At 45.3% G+C, this 12,906-nt stretch overlaps 1 protein-coding gene across 1 annotated transcript in view; it reads left to right on the top strand.

Moving 5' to 3' along the window:
• Positions 1-5,764, top strand: part of LOC106582089 (centromere protein J) — a 14,399-nt gene extending 8,635 nt beyond the window's left edge. Inside the window, exons 8-18 of the mRNA XM_014164825.2 lie at positions 1-542; positions 664-793; positions 1,387-1,552; positions 1,623-1,910; positions 2,045-2,132; positions 3,896-4,041; positions 4,232-4,315; positions 4,489-4,629; positions 4,756-4,840; positions 4,955-5,075; positions 5,265-5,764. The exon at positions 1-542 is cut by the window's left edge and continues 299 nt beyond it. Coding sequence (XP_014020300.1) covers positions 1-542; positions 664-793; positions 1,387-1,552; positions 1,623-1,910; positions 2,045-2,132; positions 3,896-4,041; positions 4,232-4,315; positions 4,489-4,629; positions 4,756-4,840; positions 4,955-5,075; positions 5,265-5,457 — 1,984 coding nt within the window. The 3' untranslated portion in view covers positions 5,458-5,764. The remainder of the gene's footprint in view (positions 543-663; positions 794-1,386; positions 1,553-1,622; positions 1,911-2,044; positions 2,133-3,895; positions 4,042-4,231; positions 4,316-4,488; positions 4,630-4,755; positions 4,841-4,954; positions 5,076-5,264) is intronic.
• Positions 5,765-12,906: the final 7,142 nt, after the last annotated feature.

The following is a 12,906-nucleotide window of genomic DNA, read 5'->3' as shown; positions in this document are numbered from 1 at the left end:
GGATCGGGAGGAAGTAGCCCGACCGTCATACCAGACTACAGTTTCCAGCAACCTCTGGGAAAACCCGCTCCCTGCATCCAACCCTCCATACGACAAGAGGTCATATCAGGACACAGAGGGAGGCTCAAGCCAGGCAGAGGAGGGCGGGGAGAGTGACCTTGACGACTCCACCCTTTTGGAGGACAGAGAAGAGAGGGACCACGAGGGTCTGTTGGTGTTTGATGACAATGACACCTGGAACGACCTGGAGGAGGCTGGCAGCATCGTTGAGGACGATAGCAGAACAAGAGGCGCTGCAACAGGAAACCGACACACTCCCACAGCAACAGTGAATGACATTTCACCCACAGAGAGGACACTGAAGAGAAAGGTGGCTGTGGCCAAAGGGACAGAGCTGGAAAGGATGTCTGTTATCACAGCAGCCAACCAGGAGCCAGATCCTCCTCCCGCTTCCCATCTCATGGCCAGGCTGTTCCCCTCGCTAAAGCCCAAAACCCAGGCCCCTTCTCCACCAGAACCTATGAAGACTGAGGTCGGATCAGGTGAGACAGTGCATACACTCTTAACTCAATGGAGTACGTCAACCGCAAGGCTCTGACTTTTTTCTCTAAAGTTGGTAGCACCAGCATAAAACTATTTTGTTTTGTGTGTGTGTGTGGTCAGGCCAGCAGCAGTCCAGGCAGCTGAGGGAGAGGCTGGTGGAGCTGGAGCTGGAGATTGAACGTTTCAGGACAGAGAATGCTGCCTTGGCCAGACTTAGACAGGAGAACGAAAAGAACCAGGAGAAACTCCGGTAACAAGCATTTAGTCTGAACTGGAATGGGCAGGGCTTCCCTCAATAGACGGATTGCCTGACAACCTCACAAAAACAATGCGCGCACATCGCAGAGGCAGAACGCTGTGTGGTTTTATGATTCTGGAAGGTCAGATAGCTAGCAACAACGACAAGAGGCAGCCATGTGGAGAATCGTAGGTGGCTAGTTTCACCTCGTTGCATCTTGTTTTTGATACAATGTCTTGTTTTGAGGTGCTTTGACTCTTGTTGCACAAACAAATAGCTAGCTAGCTAACCAACTAAGAAATGTAACGATGTATTTGAGACAAGTGCTCATTGTGCAAATGTATTTACGTTTTCAATGAACATTTGGAGAGGAAACATTTGGAGTGCTGTTTTTTTGCTTGTGCACATAATTACATTATCTGACCACCAGTAAAAGTAATCCTGTCCAAATAGGGCTTTAGCCAACCTCGTTTCTTTTCTGCGTTTTGTTGCTAAACAACCCACCCATCTATGGTTCTCTACAAAGCATTGTTACAAAATGTATATTAAATGGATTCATCTAGGGTATAAAAGTGTCTGACAAACAGATTTTGTCTCTATTCCAGTAAGGAGTGTGCAGAGTTTGAGCAGCGGAAGGCTGAGGAGCTGGCCAAGTTTGAGGAGTTCAAGAGGGAGGAGACCAAGAAGCTGCAGAAGGAACGCAAGGTGTTTGAGAGGCATGCCTCTGCCGCCAGAGCCATACCAGACAAGAGGGAGCGTGAGGAGATCCAGGTGAGACACTTTCCCCCTTTATTTTGAAGAGGTCTTATAACCGCCATTAACCCTGCCCTGTCACCCTCAGGCCATGAAGAAGCAGCTGAGTTTCCTGCAGGAGGAGTTGAAGCGGAGAGAGAGCCGCTGGTCCACCACACATAACCGTCTGCGGCAGCAGATAGACTCCCTGAGCTCAGAGAACAGCAACCTGAAAGACGAGGTCCGCACCATGGAGAAACTACGCCTCAGCACATGGAGGAAGATTGGGACAGACAGCGAAAGAGAGAACGACAGGAGGGAGAAGGAGAGAGGGCGGGAGGGACCCAGGCCGTTGGACAGTTACATTGCTCTTGAAGCCAGGTGCCTCAAATTGGCAGTGAGTTTACAGATTCACTACTACCACTTTCTTGTGATTTTCCAGTTTTAGTCTGTTCTGGCGGTAGTCAAATTCTCTGTCCTGTGCCCGACTCAGGATAACAACCCTAACGCAGTGTGTATTTGTTTGTTTAGAGTCCTCCTGACACTGTGAGGAGCAGCCAACCACAGAACAGCATTTCCTCTAAAGGCAGCCCATCAGGACACAGCCCCACCACTCAAGGTACAAGGAAGGTAGCTGCATTATCAGGGATGCAAACTAGTCACCTTTCTGCGAAATGTGCCGTTTTGAATCCAAAATAGGTGACATTCCTGTAGATCCGATGAGAAAAGTTTGTGTGTGGTGGGGGGCTTTGGATGACTACTGGCTGTATGCGAACGAGTTATGGCGTTTTGAGCAATACTGGCTGTATCCAAGGCTCAGCAAACCTTTCACGTAACAGAATGCAGCACGTGACTGAAGAGAGAAAGGACAACAATTTGCTAGTTACAGCATCAGCGCGCGCTCTGGAAAGAGGCAGTTTGCCAGTTAATTTACAGCAGCGCTTCCCCAGAACATTAATGAAGAGGTAGGTGAGAAGCCTGACCATGGAGACAGGTGAGAAGGTGATGAAGCGTACTTAATGAGCTGTAACCCTGAAAACTGCCATTTGGTTTGAGGTGAGGGAGAAAGTGGTGGAACAAGTATTGTTAAGTATCTTGCTTGCTGCATCGAATTATCCGTTATAGCTTGCCAGAGAAATGTTGAGCAACATTAGCCAACTTAACTGATCAAATAATTGAGTTTGGGGTGAAAATTAGCTGGCTAATAAAGTCAGACAACTAACGTTTGCTAGCTAATGTCATAACATCAGATGAGCAAACGTTAGTAACCTAACGTAACCAATTTGCTATAGTGTTAACTGGCAACGTTATATGACTCCAAGCCGTTCCTCAAGTTATAATGCGTTAGTTGCTTACTGGCAATCTGTGTGAAATGTTAACTAGCTAACGAACTAACTACTATCTGTGAACTATTTTCCCTCTACAGCACACTAAGTTAATTTTCAGAATGACAATTTTCAGAATTAAGTGAAAATGAGGCGTTGATTGTTAAGTGTAGCTAGAGTTGGGCCTGGTTTAAGCTGGATGCCACTATAGAGGTGAAAGAAACACCACACACTTTCCCTCTTATTCAATATAGTGGATAAAAAGGGGTATGCCAGGTGTACTCTGCCTGAAAGAGAAATTATGCCAACAAAGGGTATCATGCTCTGAAGGCACATTGTAGAACAGATGTCCACAGGCAGAAAGTGTACAATGTAATAATGTGCAGTGTAGCCCAAAGATATAGCTTTTTTTGTGTTGAACTCGACAGTAACACTTGTGAGTGAGGGGGGATTATAAAACATTTTTACTCAGTGAATGTTATTTTTGCACACCTGTAGCCTTGCGCGCTTGATCGATGTCGACTATAGTGGCCACTATAATAGAGCCAACATAGAATGCCTGTTTTCGTTTTATTTCCACATAAGATGTTTTTCTCGCAAGTGCAATATTTAGATGTGTGTGTGTGTGTGTGTGTGTGTGTGTGTGGTCACAAGCATTCTATTATAAAGACTGTCATGGCTAACAGCAATATTAGTGTATTGTTTTTTTCTCAAGACTTGAGTGTTCTTTGCAGTAAAGTCTAGGCAACAAATAACATTGGATTGCTTTCCTCACATTTTTTAGCTGTGAGTTACGTTCACATTAACCACTTTATTTTACACAGACTGATCATGTAGATCATATTCTTTGTTCAATTAGGTAAAACTTTCATTTCCCCCAAGCAGGGATTTTTTTTGCATGTTTCAGTACGGAAAAAAAGTGTCAACTTTTTGGGCCCTCACCAGTTTGCATCCCTGAATATGGACTGATCATGAAATTTACTATGGATTCAACAAAGGGAGGTAAATATTTTGTATTTAGTTATAGGTAGAGGTATTGTTCTACATTGTCTAACAGGAGGTATCAGGGGCATCCTGAAGCGGTCAGGCCTTTCACCAGCACCCAGCCCCGCTCACAGTTCCAGCTCAGAGGATAGACCAGAATCTTTGACCAGGAGCCACCACCCAGCACAGAGCCACGACCACTCAAACAACCTGTCCCCTGTGAGTTAAATCACTGGAGTCTTTGATTATTTAATGAAAGCGCCTCCATGGCATGGCTCAACACTGCTATACACCCATAGAATTACATATTAGAACTCTATTAGTAATTTAATAGGATCTATGTGTATAGACCACCTTTGTTGAGGTATGCTGCGGTGTCTGAATGTAGACTGTCTGGCTTTACACACAGAGGGCTCGAGGTCTGCAGACTGAAACAGAGGTCAAAGAGCAACAAGAGCCAGGTCAGGAAGTCCTCACCCACTCTGATGGAAAGGTGAGGGGGGACGAGAAGGATTGGGAGGAAATTCTGTGAAAATACTTCTGAATTCAGTTTGTCACTCAAAGCTGTTATTGTCTTGCTAATAGATTGTATTATTGGATTTATATAGTCCTTTTCCAGGAGCTCAAAGTGATTTCCATTGACTGGGATAAGTGTTATTGTCTTAGATGGAGAGGGTTCTGGCCTGTGGAGGGAGACTCATCATCTTTCCCAATGGGACCAGGAAGGAGGTGTCAGCGGACGGACTGACAGTCAAAGTCACCTTCTTCAATGGGGACATCAAGCAGGTCATGGCTGACCAGAGAGTGGTGAGTCATTGACAGTGACCCTTCCCTGGTAACACCTTTCATATTCAGTGGTGTTAATGGGATATTAGACTTGCATGAATCCCAGATATATGTGTAAGTGTCTCAACTAATATAGTCCTCTTACAGATCTACTACTATGCGGATGCCCAGACCACTCACACCACCTATCCTGACGGCATCGAGGTTCTGCAGTTCCCCAACAACCAGACTGGTGAGACTTGATTGCATTTATTTGACAGTAATGTTATTTTACTATTAAACTTAAATTATCCCCTCCATCACTGTTCTGCTTTAAACGTGTGTAAGTCCTCATTTCCTTCTGCAGAGAAGCATTTCCCTGATGGCCGTAAGGAGATCACATTCCCTGACCAGACAGTCAAGAACCTCTATCCAGATGGGAGGGAGGAGAGTGTCCTCACTGACGGGACCATCATACAAGTTAACTTGTAAGTCGACAGAGCTCACGCCCCTGTCTATATAGCTATACGTTACCTACATACTCTAGCATGCATCTGATCAGATAAAAGCTCTTGATGAGGAGTGCCCAATCTTTGCCTATTTCGTGAAGTCAGTGGTTGTAGGTTTATTTTTTTCTGTCTCGTATCTTTTACCACTGCTCTCATGTTCTCCTCCAGGGATGGCAGTAAGGAGATCCAGTTCAACACAGGCCAGAAGGAGATCCACACAGCAGACTATAAGAGGAGGGAGTACCCAGATGGCACTTTGAAGACAGTCTATACCGATGGCAGACAGGAGACCCGCTACCCCACCGGACGCCTCAGAGTTAAAGACAAGGATGGTAACATTGTCATGGACAACAGGCCCTAGGATTGTTTACACAATATGAGGTATCGCCATGGGAACTAAAGCTGAAGCACAGTTGAACATTTCTGTTGGGGTGAGAGTTGTTTGACATAGGTTTTTAGTATGTTTGAGTTGAATGTAGTGAGTGACTTGTAAAAAATGTCTAATCCATATTTATTTTTAGTTGATTGTATTGTTTTGGTAAAATAAATGTTTAATCAAATCAGTGAGCACATTCAGGTATTGTTTTAAGAGTAAAACATTGAAGCAGTATAAAATTAAACTAATACTTCTGTACCCTTCATACAGACAGTATTTCAGATGTAAAATATTTAGAAAAGTGGTCTGCCCTTTTTTTTTACACATTCTGCAAAAAAAAACGACTTTAAATGTATCACAAAGTACTTCATCTTTTTGGCAGCATAAATCTCAATGCACAACAAACAGGAAACTCCTGTGAAATGGACATGTTCTTCAGAACTCTGGAGAGGTCAAAGGAGAGAGAAGTGAGATGTACTGGATTTCATATGCAGACTACAGAAAGACTTGACATTGTTCAAGCTAGCAAACTGAGCAGTGTTCACATATGTTAAACTTTCTTTGAAAAGCACTCCTAAGTGAGTGTCAAACCCACCTTTTGACTTTTGCTGTAGTGTCAGCCAGTCCTTTCTCCACCAGAGGCAGGTAGACCAGAGCTGCATTCTCAAACAGGAACACAGCCAGCTCAGTGGCCTGAGACAATACCATTATCATTAAAACTACACTTGCTTCATTGAGATGATTGGCTGAGATGGCTAACTGCACCAAGATCTCACAATGACCTAATTGGCTGAATGGTATATGGTGAATAACCACAATACATAGACTTCTGCTGTGGCTATCACCCTGGTTGTGCAGAGACCACTGCTGTCAGTGACAGGGCATGCAAATAATCCACTACCATAACTACACAATGTGTCATTGTATCCAGCTTGTTATGATTTACACTGATATGACGGTGGTAACTAAGGCAGATGTTGCTCACGGTAACGGATGCTGTGCAGCGGGGTTCATGCTCCACTCTGGCTGGTAGGACAGGCGCTCCTTCTCCAGTTTGAGGCGGGGGTCTGAAGACTGCCACACACCTTGATGGCCTTACAGGGAAATCTATACAGATGGGCCGGGATCTGACGTAGCCTGATGGAGATGAGACAAGTTGTGACTTTTGCGTATTTGTTTCGTATGTGAAAACTGACTAAAGATTAATTGGAAGGAAATAAAGCCACCCTATTCCTTCCTGTAACTCAAACTTTTGCACGTCAATGGGATTTACTTATGCTCCAATCTCCAGTGAGGATTGGGTCCACGGTGAGGTGTGTGTGGGCAGTCCACGTGTCTGACCAGAACATTGACCGGGTTGAGACCAGCGAACCCCAACAGCTTGTCTAATATGCGCGTTTGGGTCACTAATGGCTGTAAGATAACCAGTGATGCGTGCTTGGAGTAATGTCTGTATCCAAGGCCTGGGCCCATCCAATCGTTCATGTAACAGAATGCAGCACGCGACTGAAGAGCCAACCATCTTGCTAGTTGCTGCATCAGCGCGTGCTCTGGAAAGAGAGTGGAAAAGCAGTTTGATTTGGTGAATTGGCATACTTGAGCTGTAACCAAAAAACGGACATTTGGAAAGTTTGAGGTGAGGGAGCAAGTGTGGGGGAACAAGAATTGTCATCTTGCTACAGTAGCTGGATCGAATTTTCCGTTAGCTAGCCAGAGAAATGTTGAGCAACATTATCAAACTTAGTTTATGGTGTGAAAATTAGCTGTCCAACAAAGTCAGATAATGTTACATCAGATGAGGTAACGTTATCGAGGAACCAATTAGCTATAGTATTAACTGGTATACGACTCCTTGCCGTTCAAGCTATAATGTTAATAGTTCGAACTTGCAACCTTTCGGTTACTAGTCCAACGCTCTAACCACTAGGCTACGCTGCGGATCCTTAGTAAGCAATGCCCCTTTCACACAATTCTCATTCTGAAAAGTAACCAGAGTGAAAAGATTAGTTCATAGATAACTAAACAAGTTGATTCAGGGATCAAGTGTAGCTGGGCCTGGCTTAAGATGGATGCCAATAGAGGTGAAGGGAACACCACACTTTCCCTCTGTCAATAAGGTGGATGCCAAGTGTACGCTCTGCCTGAAAGACATTAATTATGCCAACACAGGCAGAACGTGTACAATGTAATAATGAGCATTGTAGCCCAAAGATATTGCTTGTGTGTTAAACTTGACATACTGTAACACTGAGGGGGGATTGTTTTATTTGTTACTCAGTGAATTATTTTTGCACACATGTAGCCTTGTGCATTTAACTCTTGTGTGGTGTTCGGGTCTGTGGGACCCATTTTCAGTGTTTAAAATCAAGATTATTTTTAAAAAATCTACCTGAGACTTATTGGCCTTGGCTCGTTTTCTGTGAAGAACATGTAAAATAACACATTTTCATAGAGTGCACCCCCCTACACGTTTATTACATATGTGTTCAGGACCCACGGGTAATAAGTGTAGGTGAAAACAAGTAAAAATGAAACAGGTTTGCTGTGTGCCTTCTGTCTTCCTCCGCCCTGGGCCTGCTGTTTTAACATAGACAGGTTCTTGGTGCTGTCTCCCGCTTTTCTCACACTCCTTACCCTTTGTAGTGAGTGAAACTGAAATGTTATTTCAATACATTATGGAAAAAAAAATCTGTATTTTCCCCATACACTACCCCAGCCAGGGAGGGACACAAATAAAATGGCTTTGCATGTGTGGCTCACCACAATCAATCAGTATGGCAAATTCTCTGCTCAGAAGGCCTTAGAAATATTTTTTGCAGAGAGAAGCTAGTGTGGAAGTAGCATCTTCCACTTTGTATATTCAGGATCATGTCTCAATTTGGAGTATGGCTGAGTTGGAAGAAGATGAGATTGACCCTCAGCCAGCCCCAGGACCAGCCCATCAGCAGGATAAATATGGATGTAAACATTTTTTTGAAATTGAATGGTCTTCTTGCCCAAGGAATGAGCCACCACACATGGCTGCCAATGTGATAAGGATGCAACCAGGGCCAACGGATGGTGGTTACCCATGTACAGGACAGTCTTCTTTTGAACTGTTCATCCAAGACACCATCCAGAAAATCATTCTGGACTGCACTAATTTGTGTGTTTTGGGAGTGAGATGGACCAAAATAATTTACATGCATATTATGGGGTTATTATCCTTGCTTGTGTTTTCAGATCCAATGGGGAATCCACAGATCCCTGTGGGATGCAGATAACTTTTCCGTGCAACAATGTCTCTGGAAAACTTTCACATTTTCCAGGATTATCCGCTTTGATAACCGAGACACCAGACCAGCTCAGCGGCAGAGAGACAAGCTAGCTGCAATCAGGTCAGTGTGGGACAAGTGGGTGGACCGCCTTCCCATGTTTTACAACCCTGGGCCCAATGTTACTGTTGAGCAGCTTATGTCATTTAGGGGCCGCTGCTTCATCATATGCGTGGAACTTGCAAGTGTATACGGGGAAGCCAGATAGGAGCCCGAGAAGAACCAAGGGATACGAGTTGTCCTGGACGTGACACAGGGACTCCATGGCCACAACATCACATGCAATAATTTTTTTACTTCGTATAAGCTGGGACAGGAGCTCCTCAAGAGGAAGCTGAAAATGGTAGGAACGGTATGAAGGAAAAAAAACAAGCCAGAGCTCCCACCTCAGCTGTTGAATACATGGAACAGGCGTAGTTTGTGTTCACGGCCGACACATCCCTAGTGTCCTTAGTGACAAAGAAACGCAAATGTGATACTCATGATTACGCTGCATAGGGATGGGAGAATCTGTGGCCTGGAACATCAAAAACCATAATGGATTACAATACTACAAAAGGAAGGGTGGACAGAGGGAAGCTCCAGCGGAGACGGGGAATTCGAGGCGCTGAGCAAGGTATTGGTAAGACCTCAAATCCAGAGGAGGCAAAATTTCCCAAGGACCCCAGCTTCTGCAGCCATCGTGAGGAGGATTCAGAAGGATGCTGGTGACCCATCCGCCTGACCCACAGAACCAACAACTCCAATACCGGAAGTGTGAGTTATGTTGTGTGTGTGTCTGACCTACCTTGGCCTGCTGTAACTATATATGAGAGTGAGATGTTAGTAAAATTCCTGAACTAAGTGTTTATCATTCTAGATTGCAGCCGGTAGCAATAAGAAGAAGCACTGCAATGTGTGAGGACCCAAGAAGGACAGGAAGACAGTACACATGCATCAAGTGCAAGAAATACATTTGCAACACACACACAGTAAAACTCTGTCTCTCATGTGGTGTTTAGCTTGGCCTTAATTTGTGTTCAATGGGGATCATTTATAATTCTGTAAAATGTGTCCAGTTCAAAGCAAAAAACATAAAATGGTGATATAAATGAAAAGTTTATCTGGGGAGGGGTTGGTACATGGGGCCGGCTTGGGAGGGGAGACAAGTTGGGGAATTCCTCTAGTTTAAGCAATGGGGTCGCTCCATAGCACAGGACACAGGGACAGAGAGAGGGCAGATAACTAGAGCCAGTAGATAGACATGGCTCCTAGGAAACATCTTCTACTCAACTGTAAAACATACATCCACAGTTCTGTTACTCACCGTGGCCTCCTCTCTTTCAGGGCGAGGCCCTCACTAACCAGCAAGTCTGCGATGCTGGCGTCTTTCCCAGCCTGGTTGGGGCAGTACAGAGACTGTCACCGGACCCTGCTCTGTGTTCTCCTAGAGAGGAGAGGAAAAGGTTAGTACAGAGAAATTAGTGTTAAATCAAAGGTTGGTGAAATATGCCACAACACTCAACAGTGAGAATACAGAGACTCAACAGTGTGGTGTGTGATGTGGCGTCACCTTTATGACCATGGCTCCTGTCAGGTATTAGGAGATGAAGTCACACGTTGTGGCTGTCCAGGTGGAGCGACCTCTCGCAGGTCTGAGAGGGCGAGACGGCGGAAGAGAGAAACTGTTGTGTATGTTGTCATGTGAAATGTGTGTTGTGTAGATCAACAGTGTCCAGACTAGACATACTTATCTCCTCTACTCTAGCTTTGCCCTGACTGACAGTTGGGAGGTCCTCCTGGATCTTCTTGTTGCTCCTCTGGGCTCTCAGTCTCTCAGTGGCCTTTGCAGCTCAGACAGGTGTGCTGGGATAACTACAACCAGGAACCAAAAAACACCATTATTATTCTCTGGATAATGGGGCGTGGTTTACCTCAACAGACATGCACTAACATGCGCTCTACACAAGGGGTGGGCAACTAGATTCAGCCGCAGGACGATTTTTGTCTGAGCGGGTGGTCGGAACATAATTTGTACACAGCAAATTGACCATAAGTAAAACCAAAAACAGATTGTATTTGAAAATGAACAATTTCATACTTTCATTACATTGAGACACAATCACGTATCTTTATTTGTAGGACTACTTGGGAAAAGCTTTCCTGAATTAATCATTTTTAGCTGAATTTGACAAAAAAATCTAATCCTAACAATATATGTACTGTATATATTATTTATTTATTTTGATCTTTGGGGAGGCTAAAATAAAACAAACACTTGCCGCCTGTTGCCGTCCTCTGCTCTAAATGTTACTGTGATATTGCCACTAACCTCCAGTTGAGAACCTAGCTGCAGTGGTTTTGGATGTGGTGAGTTGATGGCTGGATTTAAATTCCCTTTGAACAAGGAGACAATCTCCTATAATCTCCTCTATTATGACGTTGGGTCCGGAATCTGAGATGGGGTGAGGGCCAGGGTTAGGAGAGGGGTCCCGGGTAGGCCTAGTCATCCACAAGCTTTCCTGTTCCTGGAGGGGGAACAGGGTCTCTCTTGCTGGATGGGGGAGGTCTCATCATTCCTGTTGGGCCCTGCCTGCTGCTGGGCCTCTCTCGCTCTCCTCTGTCAGACTCAAAAGTCACTTAAAACATGTAAAAAAAAAAGACAAACTCTAAAAAGAAATCTGTAAATTACAGGACTTAAATATATATACATTTTTTAAAATGTAACTAGGCAAGTCAGTTAAGAACAAATTGTTATTTACAATGATGGCCTACACCGGACGATGCTGGGCCAATTGTGCGCCGCCCTATGGGAATCCCAATCACGGCCAGTTGTGATACAGCCTGGATTCGAACCAGGGTGTCAGTGCTAGACGCGTCCCTACATAGATGCAGTGCCTTAGACCTCTGCGCCACTCGGGAGCAATCTTGGCATTCCGAATGTTGATCTTCAGACTCCTATCCAGCTCATCTTTGAACTATACAGCTGAAACACACAGGCCTTAGGTCAGATGTGAGTTCAAACTACAGTAGCAGAGTTTTGGTCAGGCCACATAGCTACAGTATGGGCGTTCAAATTGTATTTCAGGTGAACTTTGACTCACTTCTGCCCAGAGACAGACACTTCAGGTCAAAAGACTGGACGTACAAAGGAGCCTGCAGGGTCTCCAGCAACTGTTTAACACAAACAGACATTGTTTTCCTTTAAGTGCCACTACAACCAGGAGGTGCAGTTTAGTGCGTGTGTGTACCTGCTCCAGGTCACAGTAGCTCTCCAGGAAGTGGTGCTGTCCGTCCTTCTTGGCCATGTCTAGGGCCCTCATCCTCTCCTCCACCCGGTCCAGCTTCCTCCTGATGGACGGGAAGTGCTGCTCCATGTGGGTAAGCTCCGCCACCAGCACCCCCATTCCTGACGAAGGAATTACCTCGCATCATCAGAAAAATAGCCATAGTAAGGAATGGGAACATCCACTCATTATTTGATCAGCCCTGATTAAAGCCGTTATGGTCAAGCCCAATACACATTAAAGGGGTATTTTGGCAATGAGGCCCTTCATCTACTTCCCCCGAGTCAGATGAACTAGTGCAGTGGTTCCCAAACCTTTTATAGTCCTGTACCCCTTCAAACATTCAACATCGGCCTCCCGGGTGGCTCACTGCATCGCAGTGCTAGCTGTGCCACCAGAGATTCTGGGTTTGAGCCCAGGCTCTGTCGCAGCCGGCCGCGACCGGGAGGTCCATGCACAATTGGCCCAGTGTCGTCCGGGTTAGGGAGGGTTTGGCCAGCAGGGATGTCCTTGTCTCATTGCGCACTAGCGGCTCCTGTGGCGGGCCGGGTGCAGTGCATGCTGACCAGGTAGCCAGGTGTACAGTGTTTCCTCCGACACATTGGTGCGGCTGGCTTCCGGGTTGAATGGGCATTGTGTCAAGAAGCAGTGCGGCTTGGTTGGGTTGTGTTTCGGAGGATGCATGGCTCTCGACCTTCGCCTCTCCGGAGTCCGTACGGGAGTTGCAGCGATGAGACAAGACTGTAACTACCAATTGGATACCACGAAATTGGGGTAAAAAAACCTTTAAAAATTCAACCTCCAGCTCTTGCACCAGGGTTAGGTGCTCTCAAGCACTCTCAAATGTTGTTTTT

This window comes from Salmo salar, chromosome ssa21 (assembly GCF_905237065.1).
Source record: "Salmo salar chromosome ssa21, Ssal_v3.1, whole genome shotgun sequence".
Classification (NCBI taxonomy): Eukaryota; Metazoa; Chordata; class Actinopteri; order Salmoniformes; family Salmonidae; genus Salmo; species Salmo salar.
Note: the sequence above shows the minus strand (reverse complement) of the source record. Positions and strands in the feature narration are given on the sequence as shown.